The sequence below is a fragment of the Pecten maximus genome, chromosome 5, assembly GCF_902652985.1.
Source record: "Pecten maximus chromosome 5, xPecMax1.1, whole genome shotgun sequence".
Taxonomy (NCBI): Eukaryota; Metazoa; Mollusca; class Bivalvia; order Pectinida; family Pectinidae; genus Pecten; species Pecten maximus.
Window position 1 is genome coordinate 17391332 of NC_047019.1, and position 23463 is coordinate 17414794.

Consider the following 23463-nt stretch of genomic DNA (forward strand, 5'->3'; position numbering starts at 1 on the left):
TTCTTTGTTCATTTTAACTTAATTTAGTGAATTAATCAAAGAACACTTGCATTACGGTGAGCCGGTGTAAAGTTTCCAAAGATTTGCATCAACTTTGGTGACCATTGATGTGGTGAAATGTTACCCTTTGTTATACCGAACTCTTAAAACCATTGAATTAGAAACAATTCTTTTCTTCAAGTATGCTAGTCTGGACGAAAATCGTCGTGAAATACATGTTATACGAATAACGTTTCACATTACTCTGTTTCAGCCTTTAATGATTCGGAATTTTAGATTTTCAATTACATTTGAGTGAGATAAATAGAATATTTCACCCCCTTTAGCTTGAGACAGGGGAATTCCAGCTCGAGGGGGAAGATCCTTAAGTTAAGGGGAACTTAATTCTTAAGGGGAATCTCAACCCTCGGGTTAAGATACTTAAGCTGCAAAACACTCGGAAAGCCTCGTGTTCGACAGCTAAAGTATCTTACCCAGAGGGTTGAGATTCCCCGACTCACTTCCATTGGGTTGGATTATTGTTTTTCTCTTTTATGTATTAAATATAAGGATGTTACATCAATGCAAAGAAATGTTGACGTGACATCATTGTATTGTCCCCTTGACGTCATGGTTTTGTTGACGTGACGACATGTTGATGAAGTGGGTGAGATTAATAGAATCTGTCACCCCTTTTGGGGTGAGATAGGGGAATCTCAACCCGAGGAGGAGATTATTAAATTCCGAAATACGAGGCTTGCCAAGTGTTTGGGAACATAACAATCTCTCTCCGAGGGTTGACATCGCCCTATCTCATCCCGAAAAGGGGTGAATGATTATTTTTTCTCTTACCCTGTTTTCCAATCGAAGTGTGAACCAAATCCAAACAAATGTGAACAAGAACACGTAGACGGCGGATGACAGTTGTGATAAGTCTGTACCAGACGTTTTACACCTTACGATGTTGATTTCTTACAAAATATAGTTCCGAGTTAGCTTGTGAAAAAGAACACCAAACACTCATTTAACTCTGAAAATGAATACTTATTTTAATTTCTTTTGTGAATAATCTTGATATTTAGCATTCAATCGTTCCGGGTCATGTCATAGTGACGTCACCGTACCGAGAACAAGAGCACGTTCAAAAAGCACGTGTAGCTTGTCTTTTCCCTAGGGTTAGATCAGAAAATCTCACCCCGGTAAAACTGCAGAAATCTTTTCAATGCTCCATTATTAATGTCACATGTTAAAATAGGTTAATAGAATCTATCATGGGTCTGTTCCGTGGACAGGGATATCTCAACCCGAGTGTAAGAGTTTGGCCAGCCAGCACGGGGCTTGCCGAGTGCTGGCCAGCCAAACTCTTACACGAGGGTTGAGATATCCTTTTTCGCGGAACAGACCTATGATTGATTATTGTTCTCACATCCTTGCAACTAAACGTAAGGTTTTATGAAAGTTTTTCATCGCACCATCTTTAATGCTCCTTGGAATGTGCGTCAAAATTGATGACGTCATCATTTACGACTTGGTTACTCAACGTAAAAATGATGACGTTACGTTATTGTTAAAGCGTCATATAGCGCGTGCCAGCTGTCTTTACCTACCCCGTGTAAGATCGATTGATCTTTTCCCTAGCAACCGCCGGATAATCCTGTTAAGTCTGGGAGAAAATGGTATCAATTTGTGACGTGGTTAAAAAATTACATGTGACATGAAAACCCATTGAAAGTTCTATATATCGGTTACAACAAAATTGTGACGTCACCTTAAGCGATTGGCCCTAAATGACTCAGATTGTCGATAGGACATAAAACAAGATTATACTAGTACTGATACTGGAGATACGGGTGGAGTGGTACCACATGCTGACTTAAGTAAATATTTGTGTGGTTGCAGCATCATTATCGCGGTGTGAGATTACGACATGACAGATAAAGGAAAGGTGTGTGACGATACGGAAGTTATAGTTCCGGGATAGGGTAACATGTCTGTACAGTGTAATCCATACATAATAACACATTAGTCTATACACTATATAGCTAGTTTCTATCGTAAATATATAAATGACAGGAATTCCGTAATCGAGAGCATACTTCATTACTAACCCGGAAATAAGACACGAGGTGCTTGAAAAATATTTTAGTCACCTCAAGATTATATTAGGAAATCATATTTTAGACCATCATTTGTTTAAATGGCATTGGAATTAATTCAAATCTGGTTGTGATCAAAGTTTGATAATATGCATATATTGACCTCTGATTGACATTTAGGGGTTGATGGGCGGAGCACAAAATGGGTCAACTTGGCTGAAATAAAGCCGAAATCGGCCTTACGTATTAAGAAATATCTTTAAAGGTAATTTAATAACCAGATTTATTTTCTTGTTTGTAATCAGAACTGATAGAAATTGTTTGCAAATAGAGGAAATTGAAGCTAGCTAAAATTAGAAAAAAAAATCCAGTCATGCCGAAATGCTTAGAACTTGTGAGAAGGGAAATAACTCTTATGGTTTTCTCCAGTTGTATATTATTTTCTCCATTGATCAAAATCGTATTAAACAACCAGTTATACGGTAAGGGCAATATCAGGGAACTATTAGTCTTACAGTTAGTAGGTAAGGACAATACTAGGGGTCTAATAGTCCACCAGTTACAAGGTTGGGACAACATTAGGGAACTAATAGTCCACCAGTTACAAGGTTAGGCCAATAGTAGGGAACTGACAGTCCACCAGTTACAAGGTTAGGACAACATTAGGGAACTAATAGTCCACCAGTTACAATGTTGGGACAACATTAGGGAACTAATAGTCCACCAGTTACAATGTTGGGACAACATTAGGGAACTGATAGTCCACCAGTTACAATGTTGGGACAACATTAGGGAACTAATAGTCCACCAGTTACAATGTTGGGACAACATTAGGGAACTGATAGTCCACCAGTTACAATGTTGGGACAACATTAGGGAACTAATAGTCCACCAGTTACAATGTTGGGACAAAATTAGGAAACTGATAGTCCACCAGTTACAAGGTTAGGACAACATTAGGGAACTAATAGTCCACCAGTTACAAGGTAATGACAACATTAGGGAACTGATAGTCTTGTTTATATGACAAATTGGAAATGACCAGAAGAATAGGACTAGGTGTTTCGGAGGATAAGCGTTTCCTGCTTCATCTTCTATTGCCGACACTGAAATATACACTTGGGTAAAATCAAGCTAATGTAACGTTCTCAATGTGTGAACCAGGATGTTTTGAACCAACTGGCATTAACCACCATTAAATACGTCTAACTGTATACCATACAAGGAGGAAACACAACATTTCCTACTGGTATTACAATGTCGTTCACAAATTCCCTTCAACAGCTATCACGGAAATTGAAGCAAGTATTTACAAGCACCAAACAAACATCACACTTATTTCGTGGAAACAGGAACATCGCGATCTTGAAGCAACGTTACGACCATCCCCGTGAATTGATACTTTACACGGGGCGTTTACTATGATGTGACGTTACAGAGCCATTGGTCAGAGGAGTAAGAAACCCACACAAGTATTTACTATTGTACACTTTGTAATGGGTAGTTTAGTATTCAATTTAAGACTACGAATGCCGATGATACGACCATTTGTACCGTTTCAGACTGTCACAGATACAGATGATATCTAACGTATGCTATTAATAACTCAGATCTCGCTTCGCCTATATCCTACACAAGTTTATGTGTTATCATAAAAGTTGTTTTTTCGATTGCTGTCTTTTTGAAGATTGTCTTGGTAAAGTTATATAGTACAACATCACGTTATACCTATATTTCCATCCCAGGGAAAGTGAACACTTATATAAAATAAAAAGTCTAAAACATAATGAGCTGAAGGTTTAAGAAATATCGACCAACAGAGAATTCCTGTCTCTCCGAGCAGGCAACTTGAATTCAAACAATTAAACAACAATGTTTTACTTTTTTTGTGAATATTTTACAACACATCATTGAATAACATGCCCACTGATCCCTGAAAATTACTAACTATTTTGAGAATAACTCGGATCTCGCGATGGCCGAGTGGTTAAGGTGGTCCTGACACTTTATCACTAGCCCTCCACATCTGGGTTGCGAGTTCGAAACCTACGTGGGGCAGTTGCTTGGTACTGACCTTACATATGTAGGCTGGTGGTTTTTCTCTGGGTACTCCGGGTACTTTGGGTTTCTTCCACCTCCAAACAACGTGCGTCCTTTAATGACCCTCCTGCATGTGTTATCTAAAGCTTTATGGTCTTTGATAACCCGGCACCGTAATGTTAGTATTTTAAAACACCCATATCTCTCCTGTTACCCTTTTTAGAATTATATTGTTCGTAAAAGTACATGTTCTTTTCTGATTGATAGACCATATCGCTCGCAGAAGCCTCATTACACCACAGTACTGTCAATAGCATCGCTAATGATGACGTCAGTATGTCATTGTTGATAGATTTCCATGTTCAAAGGGCGATAACTCGGAGTGTTTTTATTCCTCCCGACTGGAATGATTATTTTACTATGTTCTGGCCTATCAAGAGTTTCTTAATTGATTATATATAAACACTTTGGTGTCGCATTTGACACGTACGGGGAATGTCTTGATATGAGGGGTGACATAAAAAAAATTTAAAACACGCTTTACAATCAGAAATAACAGGCTTCTCTGCCTCATGGATTAGGCAAATATGGCTCAACCGACTATTCAAATAACATATATTTATGGACATTGCGTAAGGAATAGGAGAAAAGTGTCTGTGTTTCCTACCCAGTCTGATGGTCTGGTTTACAGGTAGGGGATTTATTTGTAAGAGTGTGTAAGTTACAGGCACAAGTATGGAAGATATCAATATTAGGTTTATCAGTAGGTTTGATACTGGTACCGTGCTAATTCGAAATCGGAAATATCACAGGGTCAAACACTTGTGTCCTTTAAAGTACATCGCATAGATAAGATTCACTTGCCTGTCTTTTTGAAATAAGCTTACAACTTAAGTATTATTACTGTATTCACAGGGGCCTGAGAATTTCTACAGTCTTCATTATATAGTAAAGTGTAATTACACATAGACTATAACAGATTGACAAGTCCCTGTGACTGAATCAATGCTTTTCACGACCATTCTGCTCTCTATATCTATATTCGTGTTGATTAATGTATTTTGTTAAAACCCACACAATCACATTACATATGTAATAATCAGGTTAATTCCTAGGCTAGGTCTGTAAAGGTTCACATTGATGAAAACGCCATAGGCACAAGTACATGTACCAATTTAGTTATGTGAAGAACGAGTTCTCGAGATGTAATCAATATTTCCAAGGACGGAAAGAAGCAGGTTAGAATAGAAAAAGGAGTATGTTTCCTTCAACTGAGTTAAAAACAAAAGACGAATTAAGGAAATACAACAAGATATGTAGGAAGCATAAAGGTTACATATAAAGTTATTCTATATGGGGAATCTGAAGTTTAAATATAGAAATGACGTAACAGTTATCGGACAGAACCTCTAAACATGGACATATACGAGAGAGAAATAGTTAAGAACAGGAAAAATTGATAAGTCAGATGGGTAGTCGATGGCTGATAGGAGTAAAGGTTAGTAAGTGGTGGCTGACAGGAGTAAAGGGTAGTAAGCGGTGGCTCACAGGAGTAAAGGGTAGTAAGTGGTGGCTCACAGGAGTAAAGGGTAGTAAGTGGTGGCTCACAGGTGTAAAGGGTAATTAGTGGTGGTTCACAAGAGTAAAGGGCAGTAAGTGATGGCTCACAGGAGTAAAGGGTAGTAAGTGGTGGCTCACATGAGTAAAGGGTAGTAAGCGGTGGCTCACAGGATTAAAGGGTAGTAAGTGATGGCTCACAGGAGTAAAGGGTAGTAAGTGGTGGCTCACAGGAGTAAAGGGTAGTAAGTGGTGGCTCACAGGTGTAAAGGGTAGTAAGTGATGGCTCACGGGAGTAAAGGGTAGTAAGTGATGGCTCACAGGAGTAAAGGGAAGTGTTGGCTTACATGATTAAAAGGTAGTAAGTGGTGGCTCACAGGTGTAAAGGGTAGTAAGTGATGACTCACAGGTGTAAAGGGTAGTAAGTGGTGGCTCACAGGAGTAAAGGGTAGTAATTGGTGGCTCACATGAGTAAAGGGTAGTAAGTAATGGCTCACAGGAGTAAAGGGTAGTAAGGGATGGCTCACAGGAGTAAAGGGTAGTAAGTGGTGGCTCACATGAGTAAAGGGTAGTAAGCGGTGGCTCACAGGATTAAAGGGTAGTAAGTCATGGCTCACAGGAGTAAAGGATAGTAAGTGGTGGCTCACAGGAGTAAAGGGTAGTAAGTGGTGGCTCACAGGTGTAAAGGGTAGTAAGTGATGGCTCACGGGAGTAAAGGGTAGTAAGTGATGGCTCACAGGAGTAAAGGGAAGTGGTGGCTCACATGAGTAAAGGGTAGTAAGTAATGGCTCACAGGAGTAAAGGGTAGTAAGGGATGGCTCACAGGAGTAAAGGGTAGTAAGTGGTGGCTCACATGAGTAAAGGGTAGTAAGTGGTGGCCCACAGGATTAAAAGGTAGTAAGTGATGGCTCACAGGATTAAAGGGTAGTAAGTGGTGGCTCACAGGATTAAAGGGTAGTAAGTGGTGGCTCACAGGAGTAAAGGATTGTAAGTGGTGGCTCACAGGAGTAAAGGGTAGTAAGTGATGGCTCACGGGAGTAAAGGATTGTAAGTGGTGGCTCACAGGAGTAAAGGGTAGTAAGTGGTGGCTCACATGAGTAAAGGGTAGTAAGTGGTGGCTCACAGGAGTAAAGGGTAGTAAGTGGTGGCTCACAGGTGTAAAGGGTAGTAAGTGATGGCTCACAGGAGTAAAGGGTAGTAAGTGGTGGCTCACAGGAGTAAAGGGTAGTAAGTGGTGGCTCACAGGTGTAAAGGGTAGTAAGTGATGGCTCACGGGAGTAAAGGGTAGTAAGTGATGGCTCACAGGAGTAAAGGGAAGTGTTGGCTTACATGATTAAAAGGTAGTAAGTGGTGGCTCACAAGAGTTAAGGGTAGAAAGAGGTGGCTCACATGAGTAAAGGGTAGTAAGTGGTGGCTAACAGGAGTAAAGGGTAGTAAGTGATGACTCACAGGTGTAAAGGGTAGTAAGTGGTGGCTCACAGGAGTAAAGGGTAGTAATTGGTGGCTCACATGAGTAAAGGGTAGTAAGTAATGGCTCACAGGAGTAAAGGGTAGTAATTGGTGGCTCACAGGAGTAAAGGGTAGTAAGTGATGGCTCACAGGAGTAAAGGGTAGTAAGCGGTGGCTCACAGGAGTAAACGGTAGTAAGTGGTGGCTAACATGAGTAAAGGGTAGTAAGTGGTGGCTCACAGGAGTAAAACGGTAGTAAGTGGTGGCTCACAGGAGTTAAGGGTAGAAAGAGGTGGCTCACAGAAGTAAAGGGTAGTAAGCGGTGGCTCACCGGAGTAAAACGGTAGTAATTGGTGGCTCACAGGAGTAAAGGGTAGTAAGTGGTGGCTCACAGGAGTAAAGGGTAGTAAGTGGTGGCTCACAGGAGTAAAGGGTAGTAAGTGGTGGCTCACAGGAGTAAAGGGTAGTAAGTGGTGGCTCACAGGAGTAAAGGGTAGTAAGTGATGGCTCACAGGAGTAAAGGGTAGTAAATGGTGGCTCACAGGAGTAAAGGGCCGTAAGTGGTGGCTGATTTCGTCCATGTCACGCTGTCGCTGTGACTCTTCACAAAATGCGACATTGCGACAGTGCGATAAAAGTAGGAGTATGCTTGTGGTAATAATATTTCTAAATATGAGAATACTAACCGTGGTGATAAACGTACTAGCCACAATACGGGAAGTGTGACCAGGTCCACGTACATCAACGTTCTAAACGTTAGGAAATTCCTTAACTTAAAATATCCCCAAAGAAAGGCATTATTTGATTTGAGGCGAACATCTAAGCTAAGGAACTATGTAGCTAAATTCTGTAATGCTTTCCTATGGGAGAATCTAAGTTAAGGAGTTTTTTGTAAGTAAGGAATATTGATGAAACTGGCCCCAGATTTCAATTGACTATTGCATACAATGTACTTAATAATCGATAGCACATTCAACTTCAAAACACTAATTAACCGAGATTTATTGATTACGGCAAGACAAAGTTGATTGGATACTCGTCTTGAATAGTAGATAGTAATACAAAGTACATACGATTGTAATGATTATCAATGAGGCTGTTGGTATAAGATATCGGCTGAGTTCAACAGAGAGTGTAGGAAAACCGTCATACACTTAAAATGTCTGAAACAATGGATAAACCCTACGCATACTCGTTGGTGCCCGATAGAAATTAATAACGAGCTTTACTAAAATAGACGGGACACCTATCGATTGACCTTCAATTCCTAAAGGTGAAGAAGCTATAATCTGGCTGAGTCTTCCATCTCCTCCCTCCCACACTCTTATAACATTATATCAGTAATGGGGAGGGGGAAAGCGATCTGCCCGCCAGAAGCTAGGATGCGCCAAAAATAACTCATTTACACAGCCGACAAGCGTAAGGTAAGATCGCTCACTACTATAACACATAGGTGTACACAGCTCAATACGGGACTGCTGAAGGAAGCTAGTACCAAACGGACGGACTAAGGGATCGAATTGTGTGTATTGGCGGGAATATATTGACGCAGAGGCTAATCCGTTCTGTGTACTAACACACACTGAGACCTGCTATCTACGGGACATGTAAGGTGGGACCTTCACAGGAAGGGTCGTCACAGCAACTCGTCCATCAAATGCCGTGTGTACGAGGGAACTGTCAACAAAGGATGTGCCACCTTTGGACGGAGAGAGATGGTCGACCATTTCGGCTGTGATTTACGCACTGTGTTTGGATTCTAATTATTAGGATTCGTTAAGATGTCACGGCGTGTTGTGGATGAAAGCTACAATGTTTTGAAATTCGTCATTAATCTTGCTCCAATAAATTGCAAAGCTGTTTCGAAACAAAGTTCGGCAATGTAAGAACTAAAGAAAAGGATGTGTGGGTAGTGAGTATTGAACGGTGCCAATATTTTGTGTTTCTTTCGTTTTAAAATAATGCACACGATGTCTAAGCCGAGCTTCGCCGTCCAGGCAAAATTCAAATTTTACACGGACGAGGAGTCTTTGGCGGGAGAATGGAAGCATGCGGCCAAATGTAACGCCAGTCAGATTACATTTTTGGAGGGCATTCTTCTGAAAACTCTCGACCACAATTGTAAGTACCGTAAAATGGTATTGTCTTACTTTTTAAACAAGGCATCAATGTATTTACTCTCAAACAGACTATTCATATTTCTTGTAACAAAGGGATTTACATTTCTTTCTTAAACAACGGGACATGATATGCTTCTTTACATTTCCTTCTCAAACAACGGGCCTATACAATCCAGCCCAATAAAAGGGTCAAATCACCTGTCTACTATAACAGCAATAGTTCTTGATATCCATGTTGTCATAAAACAGAAGGCGTGCTCCCTTTTCAAAAATCGAAGAATAGATACATTTCTTTTCAATTACAGAATATGTTCTCTTTCTCTTAAATCAAATGGTTTGTGCCCTGTCATATTAATTGAGTGATATGTACATTATCTAATCAATAGAAGTATCAAAGAATTTTTTTTCCCATGGGCAAACTTACTTAGAGCTACACGCACAGACAATCTTATAAGAATCAAAGAGTAGAACAGACGACATTTTTCAATACTAATAGTGGTCATTGTCCTGTTGACGTTTTACTACTTTGCCAGTGCTAGTATTGGTCATTGTCCTATTGACGTTTTACTACTTTGCCAGTACTAATATTGGTCATTGTCCTATTGACGTTTTACTACTTTGCCAGTGCTAGTATTGGTCATTGTCCTGTTGACGTTTTACTACTTTCTCAGTACTATTATTGGTAATTGTTCCGTTGACGTTTTACTACTTTCTCAGTACTATTATTGGTAATTGTTCCGTTGACGTCTGTCTGCTTTGCCACTAACATTATTCACCTATAATTTTCGGTACTATTATAGGCCATTGTGTCGTCGACGTTTTTCTACTTTTCCACTTAGACCCTAGCGTTGCCATTACGATTGTTAGCCTTGCTGACATTAGCGTACACGTTCGCGTAGTACATTCCTCGCGAACTTCTCGTTCCTTTCTTGTTACTACAGGAATTGGGCCTTACTGACGTATCCTACACGTGGCCTTGGTGAGTGCCTTGTTATTAGTTATATTAGTGACCTTCTTTGACGTAGCCGAGACATTGATTGACGTTGCTTTGTAGAACACCAATACACATAAATAATAGGCATTCCTACGTACTCAAATACCGTAAAAATTGCCAATAAACAACATAACAGCTTTATAATAGTTAAATCTGGAGTGGTTTTGTTTGTGTGGTTTACTTGTTTGTGTGCGTGTATGATATGATTCTAATATATAACCCTGTATCAGGCAATGGTAAAATTGCTGACGAAATAGAAGAGTGATTTGTAGATAAATGGAATACATCTGGATAAATACACAACTCATTCATTGACATTGGTATGTATTATGCCATTTTATTTTATTTTACGGGTTTTAACATGTCGTTTTAGAGAGCTCGATGCTTTGATGATGTAGTACGCTCTGGCCCAAATACAGACATTCGTCAAAAGTCATAGTCATCAGTTTTATATGAAAGCCAGAGGAAGCAACGTCGTTATTAGGACTCTTTAAATCAAAATCCGTATTTCAGATATACTTGGTTTTGATACGTACATCCGAAACCCGCTAAAAATAGAAAACCAACAACGAAAAAATACACCTTTACGACGTAACGTTACCAGGCGTTTGATGACGCACACAAGGATCAACCTTGTAGGGGGCCGCGGTGGCCGAGTGGTTAAGGTGTCTCGACACTTTATCACTAGCCCTCCATCTCTGGGTTGCGAGTTCGAAACCTAAGTGGGGCAGTTGCCAGGTACTGACCGTAGGCCGGTAGTTTTCTCCAGGTACTCCGGCTTTCCTCCACCTCCAAAACCTGGCACGTCCTTAAATGACCCTGGCTGTTAATAGAACGTTAAACAAAAACAAACCAAACCAATCAACCTTGTAGTATTGTTTACTTAGGGCTATGACGCTCCAATGACCTCAATCGAATCTGGGCTGTGGTTACTATGACAACGCAGGTGCTGACAGTATGCATGTGAACATGCTTAATATCATGACTATCATTGTACCGTATAACGATTGGTTATCATGATATTAAATTCCGATAGTGCAGCTAATACCGTTGTCATGCCATTCATTTAATGGGTATGGTTATAGCACAGAAATAAATCCCCATGATGCTCTACTAAAGGTGCATTACAACACGTGACTACGGCCGCAATATGTATTTGTTAAATGAAGCTATACTGCCAATGGATGTAAATAGTTAGAGTTCGCTTTTATTAAACAAAGTTACCGTAAAATATATGTTAAACATTTAAACAAAGCTGCCGTACACATCTGTTAAACAAAAATACCGTACATAATGTGTTAAACAACGCTACCGTACATATTGTGTTAAACAACGGTACCGTACATAATGTGTTAAACAACGCTACCGTACATAATGTGTTAAACAACGCTACCATACATATTGTGTTAAACAACGGTACCGTACATAATGTGTTAAACAACGCTACTGTACATAATGTGTTAAACAACGCTTCCGTACACAATATGTTAAACAATGCTACCGACACAATGTGCTAAACAACGCTACCGTACACAATGTGCTAAACAACGCTACCGTACATAATGTGTTAAACAACGCTACCGTACATAATGTGTTAAACAACGCTACCGTACAGAATGTGTTAAACAACGCTACCGTACATAATGTGTTAAACAACGCTACCGTACATATTGTGTTAAACAAAGCTACCGTACATAATGTGTTAAACAACGCTACCGTACATAATGTGTTAAACAACGCTACCGTACATTATGTGTTAAACAACGCTACCGTACATATTGTGTTAAACAACGCTACCGTACACAATGTGCTAAACAACGCTACCGAGACAATGTGCTAAACAACGCTACCGTACACACTATGTTAAACAATGCTACCGACACAATGTGCTAAACAACGCTACCGACACAATGTGCTAAACAACGCTACCGTACACACTATGTTAAACAACGCTACCGTACACACTATGTTAAACAACGCTACCGTACACAATGTGCTAAACAACGCTACCGTACACACTATGTTAAACAATGCTACCGACACAATGTGCTAAACAACGCTACCGACACAATGTGCTAAACAACGCTACCGTACACAATGTGCTAAACAACGCTACCGTACATAATGTGTTAAACAACACTACCGTACATAATATGTTAAACAACGCTACCGTACACAATATGTTAAACAAGGCTATCCTACACATGTGTTATAACAATGATGTAGTTGCTGTGACACGGGCTACCATACATATTACCAGCAATGCGTCTGTCATTATCTATCCCGTGTCTCCTTCAGCGGTAATACATTACGTTTTACACGATAAAAGATAGAATTGGACAGGACGAGTCTCCTGTCAGCCTCATTTGTGACGTATGTATAGATTGTTTTATCGTCCTTTTTTCACGTTATACTTCTGCCTTATTGAGCCTATATACTATCAATCAATTGATGACAGGTCATTGTGAGATCATTTTGTTAACGTTTTTGTTATCAAAATGCATGTATTAAATATCATGTTCGTAAACCTTCGTATATTGATAAATTGTCCCTTTAGTAAACACTTAATTCAACATATCATGTCAATATATAATTGCATCATCACCCTTTAACTAAAAAAAAGTCTTATAGATGAACAACTTTGAAGTGACTGATTATCTAAAATTGTTTAGATATGTGACATTTTTTGAAAATTGTGTTTGCACATTTATCTACTTACATCGTTTAATAAAACGGCCATATTTAATTCAAATTTGGTTTCTATTGTTTTCTTTGAGTTGTACAAATCTAACAAGCTTGACACGGTAAGAATAGGAATCATTTATAAATGCAGATATACATGTTTATGCTGTAAAACAAAGAGAATGTTGCCCCCGAATAAGATTGGTTTGTTCTGACAGGTTGATGGTGTGTTAACCTACATCCCGCCGTTAAGAGTTACAGATAGGATACATTACTCTGTATTACTGTATGACTTCTGTAATATTTACTATTAAGTTACATTAATGGGTGTATATCTCACCAGTGGGTGGGGCTACGACACTGGATGTTACACAGAACACGGAGTTTGAGGGGGCCGATACATCACACGCGAATCTTGAGGGATCATCATAACTGAATGCGTAATGTAGCCTGGAGTGAAGAGTCGAGGTGTACGGTTCGATTCATATCCTTGACCTCGGTTTGCTTTTCTGTACCCTAGCGGTATATTTCATTTATTGGAATATTTTGTACATTTGTATCTTGGAACTGGTCCGCAAAATGAACAGTTCATTCACATTACATCCAACAATTTGTTAAAAAAAAAGAAATGAAATTTTTTTTCCGCCTGCACCATTCAGTCGTGAAATATGTAACTGTGCGCGAATCGACGCCTTCATTTCCATGCTCACAACGACACAACTTGGAGTTGATATTTACATATCGTCAAGATAATACAACTTTAATAGTTATTTATACGATATTCATTTCGTTAACATCTAAAACAAAAACATTTCCAATTGCCGCCATCAATTCGGCACAATTTGACTGTTATGGCGGAAGGTTGCCTTCCAATTTCGGAACAAATGGTTCGATCTGGTGGAACGATCCGCTAAATGGAAACACGCGTTACGTAGCGACAGTTAAGCCGGCGATTTGATTAGTTTAACAAGTGCAAAGCAACAAATTCTCAGATTTCAAAGATGAACAGTATTGATCTTTAATATATCTCAGTTAGGAAACAGACGAAGATTTAATTTTGTTGGCATTTCCCCAATATTACTGTCAATGTGACGTGCATTTAATGTTGTCGAAATGGGCTGGTTCGCGTCAGTAGTCGCAGGAAATGCGCACGTGGAGTACCATTCTGGTACCAAATTCGTTACTTCCCCCATGGGGACAAAACTCATATTAATACACAATAAACGTTATGACGATCGCGATTAAAGGTGCGAAATGGCAGATATTGGCCCGCATTATTAAAACTAACGGCAAACATGGGCAACGTCCATTGATTAAATAAGAGTTTAGTCGAATCTCAAATACATTTATGTGCTATAATGTATGTCAGGTGTTGTCCTGGATACGACCCTGATGTTAAGGTCAGATATTTTATGGATCCGACCAACCCTGATAGGTCAGTTGTTGCCATAGATACTCCCAACCCTGATAAATCAGTTATTGTCTTAGATACAACCCCTCTTTATAGATCAGGTACCTTGATAGGCCATGTATTTTCTTCGATGCGACCATTATTATTAAGAAAATGCACGCGAAACAAAATGGAATTAAATGTCTTTCTATAAGTAAAGCGTGTTGAACAGGTACAAAAGTGGTTTATGTGGTACTCGCTTGTGGAAGACCGGAATTGTGGGGTGCACAAGTGGTATATGTTGTACTCGTGTGTGAAAGGACAGAATTGTGGGATATAAAATTTGTATCTGTGGTACTCGCGTGTGAAAGGCCAGATTTATGGGGTACAAAAGCTATATATGCGGTACATATGTGTGAAAGGCCAGAGTTGTGAGGTACAAAAGTGGTATATGTTGTACTCGCTTGTGAAAGACCAGAATTGTGGGGTACAAAAGTGGTATATGTTGTACTCGCGTGTGAAAGACCAGAATTCTGGGTTACTATCGCTGTCCTCACTATGTACAATTTACTCGGTGACATATCATCAATCAGCGTGACGAAGGTCAGCAGACCTCCAGACCACGGCAGACAGTAAAATTGTAGTCAATTATTATCACAAGCCATACTCACGGAGAAGACTGGCACCTAGCCGAAACACCAACAGCCAACTACATGGGTGTAAATTGAATTTCGAGCGTGCCAATCTCTTATATTCGCATAATTTGGTATAAAACACCTATGTCATGATGTGAGCAATACAAGACACAACCATTATCTTTATCGGACATGATTTTTATGACGTTACAATCAATTGGGGTCATAAGCAGGGTGTTTTAGTCAAGAACTATGACATTTCACGGGATCTTTTACCAACGCTTCTTTTTCGCAAAACATACATAGTTTTAACCACCGATCTTCGCACATTTTCGTATACGTTGTGCTGTTGTAAGGCTCACGGCGCCATTGTGTCTGCGACTTTCATTAGCCACGGCTATTGTCATTCTCCAACAGACAATTGAAGAAGTATAGCGCGTTCTGTCTATATATAGGACGTCACAGCTCTGTTACAACAAGCGTAGCAGATAACGATCAGTCTAAATATGTCTCCGAGGACCTCTTGACTGTCAGCATGTCAGACGCTAGATAGATTTCAACATCAATATATTATATAACACATTCAGTGATATTTCTAAAATATGATAAATGAACGCTCGTTATAGTGATGAAGTAAATCATTTTCTAATGAAGATGTTTACTTTACGATAATTGGCTGATTATATACAGATATACCTTTTAGACTGCACCAGAGACATTATCTCGGTATCTCTAACAGGTAAAGTATTCCCAAAGTATTCTTATATAGTCCGTATTAATTAATTGTGGATTTTAATGGAGTCAGAAGATAACCCTTGATATGCATACTTTACTCAGTAACACTTTTCTCTCATAACTGAATAAACTACATGTATTAAATGTAAGAAAATAAGATATCGAGAATGAAATCTTGATCCAATATCATCAGATAATGAATGTAGATTCGGTGGAGTTTGGTAGCATATGTTTCCTTTGAACTGTAAGTATACCCATATCTAGATGTGTAAGTTGTGCCCCTCTCCTTCTTTTGAAATGTCTGCGAACAAAATGCCATTCTTAATACAAGCAAACGATAAAAAAACAAGAATAATTCCTTATATTTACTTTTTTACCCGTGTTTTTATCTGATGTTGTCAAACATTAAATAGGCATTATTTTTTTCGGCTACAGGACTAAACAAAATAATGTTCTACAGTAACATCGTTTTTTTATTAGATTCCTTTAAGATATTTCAAATATTTTATTTTTTCACCGTAACTTCAGTTAATTCTACCATATTCCATTAATATTTTATTGGAAAAGGTCAAAACAGAAATGAAAATAGTCATTGCGCATTCACTCTTATTTCGCTTGTGTGCACCGGTCCGGCTTGTCACCCGCTTTGACAAATGTATTCCTACGCGTCACATCTGATGTTTACACACTTGTTATTATCGATGTTTTCGTAAGTAAGGTTAAATAACGAACACACACCGGAAATGCGAATATTTCCGTCGTAACTATCCCTGTTGACGCATCGTCAACTGTAAAACCTGGCATGGGTCGCAACTTAAATCGTCATTTATTCATATTTCACATCACGTTTAGCTCAAACTTTTTCGTCTTGTCGCGAGCAGTAGTCTAAAATAAAACCACAGCAAGTTGTTTAGAGTGGCAGGGCGTCATTGAACGAAGTAACTGTCGATTGACCTTGCTTCAGACCTATACAACAAATACTTTTGTTTACATAAACACGACATCATTTATACAACGACGGACCATGTTTACCTTGGGAACAACGGGCGAATATACATTGTGTTGATGATAGGTTAAGAACAGGCCTGGTATTTAGACTTCGATTTTACGAGTACGTAGGAAGTGCCAACAACTAAGATATATGGACATACACGTACAATAGAAGGCCACATTTGGTTAACCTGGTACACAATCAAAGCGATGTAACTATTCACAAATTGCTGCGGCAAAGATTTCTTATGACGAAATGCATGTTGTGATGAGCAACTTCCGCCCTCTCTTAACCTAAGTTGTAGCCAGGGTTTATCCCTTGTAAAAATGAATGTCCGCTTTAACTTTTTGGCTGTACTGTTTGACGTTCTATCAACTTATTCAAGTATTTAAGGGCTGTTGCTGTTGATACAGTTTGTTAATTGAGATGTTTGTCATAGGTCCAGTATACAGACTTCAGAATCATTAACAGTGCCGTGTAGCAAACAATGAGCGTTCTATGTGAAGTCTCAACCAACCAATTGTTTTCACATAGACTTTAGTGTTAACGTTTTGGATTATTACATTTAAATTCTTGAATTCAATATAACAATTAACAATTATGGTTTATAACAAAAGTTTAGGGTCTGATATAACTACTATTAAAAAAACAGTTGGGTCCTTCAGCTCAAATTTTCTCCAGTGTAGCCATTTTGAAAATGGGTGAATTTCGCAGTAAAAATTCTCAAAAATCTTAAATGTTTACCTGTTTATTATTATTACCTGAACTTTTTGGGAAAAAATCAATCGGACTTACGAAATTTATATCAACATTTCTTATTGATAGTTACCTATCAGGCTACATATCTATTTTCTCACTTCATAACATACTGGCCAATCAGGGGCTGCCAGACATTTTATCCTTGACTCAACTTTCTATACACAGGGGCTGTTTCAAAAATATATTTTTTCATTTGGTTGGTTGTTCCCTATAATGATTGTAGTGTGACAGCATGTAGTATGGACAAAACTCATACCCTTCCTCACGGAGGCAAAGGCTATACTCAAAGGTAAGAAGCGAGACAGCCAGCTCTATAGTAAGACCTGTTATTTGAATAACTTTTTCCAAAGTTACCTCGATGGTTAGATACATTGAGGATACGCCCTTCCAAAACAAAAACAAAAGCAAACATTGATCAACATCGTCATTATTTATCATGTCCGACTGTAAAGGTAATTAAAATGTCTGTTGTATTCTTACGTGTTGGCGTTGTCAGTCTTCCCACCAGTAGCATTGTTTCAGCTAATAACAAGAAAATATACACATAATTACATTGTGTCGATAGTAACGCTTCATCTCTGTGCCCTACTGTCATTACGTGTGCTCTCGTTAGTGGTTTGCAGTACTTATTTGCTACAGATACTGTACAGGTACCATGTGATGTATAGCGGTGTTACTCTTGAGAGAGAGAACACCTGCAGTCACCCGGCATCTACATGAAAGGTGCAGTATTGTACTGTCAAGTCAGGTTATATGAAACGGGGAAAACAAACAGGTGTATGATCGTTTGTATCCTCACTACTTATCGCAGAGAATGATGCTCGCGACAAAATTCCTCGTTATGCATTGTACACGTCCATCTCCAGTTTCCGTGTGGTTGGATCGCGACTGTTTACAATGGAGTTTACGCTTCAGGGGGGAACATGATGAACGGTGAAGCTGTTCTTCCCAACCTGGCGAGGAGATCCGATACACTGCCAAAAAGGCTGATCAAAACATTGTGGTATTTATATCATTGCTACCGATAAGATTCTGATAACCCACAACAAAATACAACGTCAATGATAGGCATTTAAATTGACTGGCACAACCACATGTTCCAGCTATAGAATACTACAGTATACGTTCTAGGTACCCAATTGAGAAACCAGATGGGTTTTGACTTCCAGTGTTCTTATACATGAATTGTTGTTGATGGTATCCTATCCGACAGTTACAGTATACATTTATTTATTAATATCTTCTATTTAGGGGCATTGAAGTGACAGGAATCGATCTGCTGTCTCTTTAGCAACATTTCTGTTTGTCCTTTGTTTCCTTCTGCCGTTCTCATTGACCCCATCTTTGCGCCCTGGGCGTGGTTTCCTTAACACCTGTCCCCATGTACACTTGGTTGCGATCTTCCTTAACACTCGTCCCCATATATCACCCTGATCGTTGTTGTTTCCTTAACACTCATCCCCATATGTCACTGGTCGTTGGTGTTCCCTTCACACCCATCTCCATATGTCCTGGTCGTTGGTGTTACCTGGCACCCGTCTCCATATGTCCTGGTCGTTGGTGTTACCTCACATCCGTCTCCATATGTCCGTAGTCGTTGGTGATTCCTCAACACCCGTCTCCATATGACCCTGACTGTTGGTATATCATTGAACACGTCCTATATGACCCTGACTGTTGGTATCTCCTTGAACACATCTCAATATGATCCTGGTAGTTGGTGTTTCTTTGAGCCCTTCCCATGTGACCCTAGCTGGTGATGTTTCCATGACGTCCGTTCCATATGACCGTGGCAGTTAGTGTCTTCTTGGTACCCTTCCTCTTCATGTGACCTGGCTGTTGTGGCGGTGTTAAACCCCACACAAATGGAACAAACACAATTTACAATGCGCATTCTATGAACATTAAACGGTACTGCCAAATCATGTTCGCTTATTCAAGAAGCACCTTCTGGTTTATCGGGGGATGAATCTGTTGTAGAATTAATCTAAATAATAACGACATAAAGTGTGAATTTTGAATAAATTCAACCTAATTGAAACGGTGCTAAGACCGAGAACTGGGTCCAAATGACACAATAAGTCGTAGATGGTTATATTTGACTGGTTATTGTTAGAATTTGACACCGTTTCGTTACAAAAGGGTATTTCAGTGTGATGACTACGGTAGACTGCGGTTCGTTCGACATTTGACGATGCGGACTGCACACGGCCGACACCCGAGAGTTCGCTGTGCTACATGTGGAGATGCATGTTGATATATGTAAGAAATCGGCGGGTGGTGCAGGTTGTGCCACCACGCGGTGACTTCCCGTGTATGCACACCATTATATACACAGAGAAAATCACACGTGAACGTTCTTAGCCAGTTTGGCATTGGAATAAGGAATGCTTGAAAAATTCTCCCCATCATTTGCTTCTCTTGTACCTTAATATTATGTAACATATATATAGATACACTGCGATACATCTCTAGTAACAATTTCCAGTTGTTTATAATGTCGTATGTTTGGGTTGGGAACGTTGTCTATTGCCAGTTACCATGGAACGGTGTGCCACGTACCGGATATTGTCCGATACTGATACTCATCCTCGAACGCGCCTCTTGTTTCAAGTTATAAGATGCAATCATTTGAACCATTCGGTACACTAATATTTATTAATCGTTTATCTAACACCAATGTTTGACATCTCTTTACAGAAGACTGAAAATGATTTAAAATAATTAAAAACACAAGTCTACCTGAATTAGATTTTAACACTTCTTTCAAGCATAATTCAGGCATTCATTTGAGATTATCTAGTGAAAGTGAAAGTCCTAATACTGTCACAGCATTACCGAACTACATGTTATAAATGAAAAAGTACATTATTTTACCTATCGTTTAAAACGTTATCACCTGTAAGCAAATGAGTTATGCCCACAGCATTGCAATCAAGGTTGTGCTATGGAAAGACCAAACACAGCGCGTTTCTTCTGTTGTACAGGTTTCATAGATACATAATATCGGCTTAGCAATGTGTAGTTTCTACGGGTGTACGATAAAAGTATAATTTCCTTTGAAGGTTGAAGGTTAGGCAGTTTTTTCATATCCCTTACGGTTTCAGTAAACGCCACAAACGTTGTTCCATGACAAAATTTGGTACCTTCTGCGCTCTGCTAGACTTATTGCTATTACTTATCAGCTTATTGTCACTTGAAATATTACAGGATGGACCCACCTTTTCGATTTTAATACATTTTGGTGTGGTGACAATTGGAAAAAAGCGCTCAGTCGGCCCCATCATCCGTTATATATTATCGTAGTTATTGAGCCGATGATTAAGTTAAGGAAATAAAAACTCTGATTGCCATTTTAAATACAAATAGATATCGCTTTATTATCACTTGAGATTCTCAAAACACTGTAATAAAATAAAAGTTAAACTCTGATTTCTTATCATCATTGAAACAATCCTCACTGGCGATCCATGTTGTAGTAGCAAGCCTCATAGCCCTATTCCATGTCAACATACCGCTATAATCGTTCATTATAAGTGTGGGCCCTAGGTCAATCATTGATCTGTCACAGATATGACAAGATGGGGAAAAGTTGGTCTGAGGGGATGGATCATGACATCATATTGATTTTGTTCCTGTTCAACGTCAAAGAGGACCTTTTAACCTTTAGGAATGGGATCGTTCGTCCTTGCCATTAGAACGTCCATGTACTGCACTTACTGAAATGCCATAAGTATACTTAAGTATGTTATTAACATTTATGAAGCTTATTTACAGGCTAGACTAAGTTGCGGCCCACTAAATCTAAAATAGCACTACATCACAGATAAGGTTAATTTGTAACAATAAAATGAAAGAAAGAGAGCTTGCAAGTTTTACGAAATATCATAGTTCAGGGGCTGTATAACTTACTCAGCGTATTTTTTTTTTTTTTTTTTTTTTTGTAAATGTTTTCGGTATGTGGGTGTTTGTTAAAAATATTAATTAAGACGTAGACTCTCAAAATATTGGGAGACAACACCAAATGTTCAGGAAGAACAAACGCATTTTGCTTTATCGACGGCATTCGCTATGTAAACAGCGCGGGGGCACTGTATAAATGGGCGTGGTCTTACTAATGGTAAATGCAGACACGAAAGTAAAGGCAAGGCGTCAATCAGTGTAAGTACTAAGTACTAATATCATGGACTTTGATTTGTGTTGATCAGAAGCAATCATCTTCCTCAAAATGATTTAAAAATAGAAACATATTAAGTTTCCAAGATTAGACCGACATAAATATATGCTCATAAATTCTGTCGGTGGTCCCACCGTCACTGCGATATTTTCCTTTTTATATCCCCGAATCTGCAGGGGGTTTTGAGGAATGGAATTTTAATACAGTCAATGTGATATTAAGGAATGTTGATCAACTGATAAACTGTAACGTTGATAAGTATATAATTTTTTATATATCCTGGTTTACCAGGTATGTTAGGTTGAGTACCTGGTTATTTTCATTATATAGTATGGACATAATTTGATATCCCACGAAGCTGTAAATTTTCTTCTGATCGGTTGATATCTCCACTTTCCATATCATACTATGTCGATGAAGATTTTATACTCCAGACCCAATTTTATCAGTGTTGGTCGCGTGTATTAAATTTAGCGCATCCACGCAAACCGTCTACTGTAAACACTTCTATAATTTGTATATATAAATATTCGCTGGGTGTTTATTTTCGCGCTATATCTAATGGCCACGTATATAGCGAAACTTAATCCCCACGAATATTACCAGATGTATAGTTAGTTAGTTAGTTAGTAAGTTAGTTAGTTAGTAAGTTAGTTAGTTAGTTAGTAGGTAGGTTGGTTGGTTGGTTGGTTGGTTGGTTGGTTAATTTAGTAAATTAGTTAGTTAGTAAATTAATTTAGTAAGTTAATTTAGTGAGTTAGTTAGTTAGTTAGTTTTAGTTAGTTAACTAATGATGAGAAATGGGCAAAAGACGACATCAATCAAACAGAACATGTGAAAATATAAAGAACTACTGGTAAACACACGATTAGTTTAGAATGAAAAAGTGGCTATAGTTACTCTTGTGATACAGACCAACAGCTTTCAGATAGTTCAAAATTTTGTAATTACTAACAGTCCCAAAAAGAACCTTTAGAATTGGCATGCTGTTGTAAACAATACAATCCTATAAAAAATGTTTAATAGTAAATGGTTCATTGCACGCGATGTACTGGGGCTGGTCCTCACGCTTCAATAAATAGGAATGCGTTATATTATGACCTATCCTAAGGCGGGTAAGAATCACTTCGTCTCGGCGATGGTCCCTGTAGGAAGGACTATTCACCGATATTTTCTTTGATCGCTAGATCAGACTCCTTTATATTGTATTAACTAAAGTCAAACTGTCGTATGCTGTTTTCTCTAGCGTTCGTTCCAAACATACGTCTTATGGTTTACAAAAAAAAAAGACAAAAAGATATTAGCACTTTTCACGAAGCCTTCTAGGACTCGTCGGTGATGCTAGGAACATCATATATGTGTTTTGTCCTTCTCGGACTCGTCGGTGATGCTAGGGATATCATACTGCTGTTTTGTCCTCCGACTCGTCAGTGATGCTAGGAACATCATACAGCTGTTTTGTCTTCGGACTCGTCAGTGATGCTAGGGACATCATACAGCTGTTTGTCCCTCTAGGACTCGTCAGTGATGCTAGGGACATCATACAGCTGTTTGTCCCTCTAGGACTCGTCTGTGAGGCTAATGACCTAAACTGTTGATAACAGGAATCTATTAAAAAATGAAATAGATTAAACGAAATATCAATATCTGGATTGGGAGTCACAAAAGACCCATAGTTCAATTATTGTAATAATCTTAAATGAATTCATCATTGTCAATATTTTATTTCAAAAGAACATTAAGTAGATGTGTATAGTCCGAACCATGTCACTATTCGAATTACTGAAAACGTGTCTAGTAGGTTACGATAAACCTTGCGGAGTGAAAGGTCCACCAATAGTGTCTACCATCAGCTTTCT

At 38.9% G+C, this 23463-nt stretch overlaps 1 protein-coding gene across 1 annotated transcript in view; it reads left to right on the forward strand.

The window, feature by feature from the left end:
- The first annotated feature begins 8544 nt into the window (after positions 1-8544).
- Positions 8545-23463, forward strand: part of LOC117327357 — a 30355-nt gene continuing 15436 nt past the window's right edge. The window contains exon 1 of the mRNA XM_033884295.1: positions 8545-9242. Coding sequence (XP_033740186.1) covers positions 9083-9242 — 160 coding nt within the window. The 5' untranslated portion in view covers positions 8545-9082. The remainder of the gene's footprint in view (positions 9243-23463) is intronic.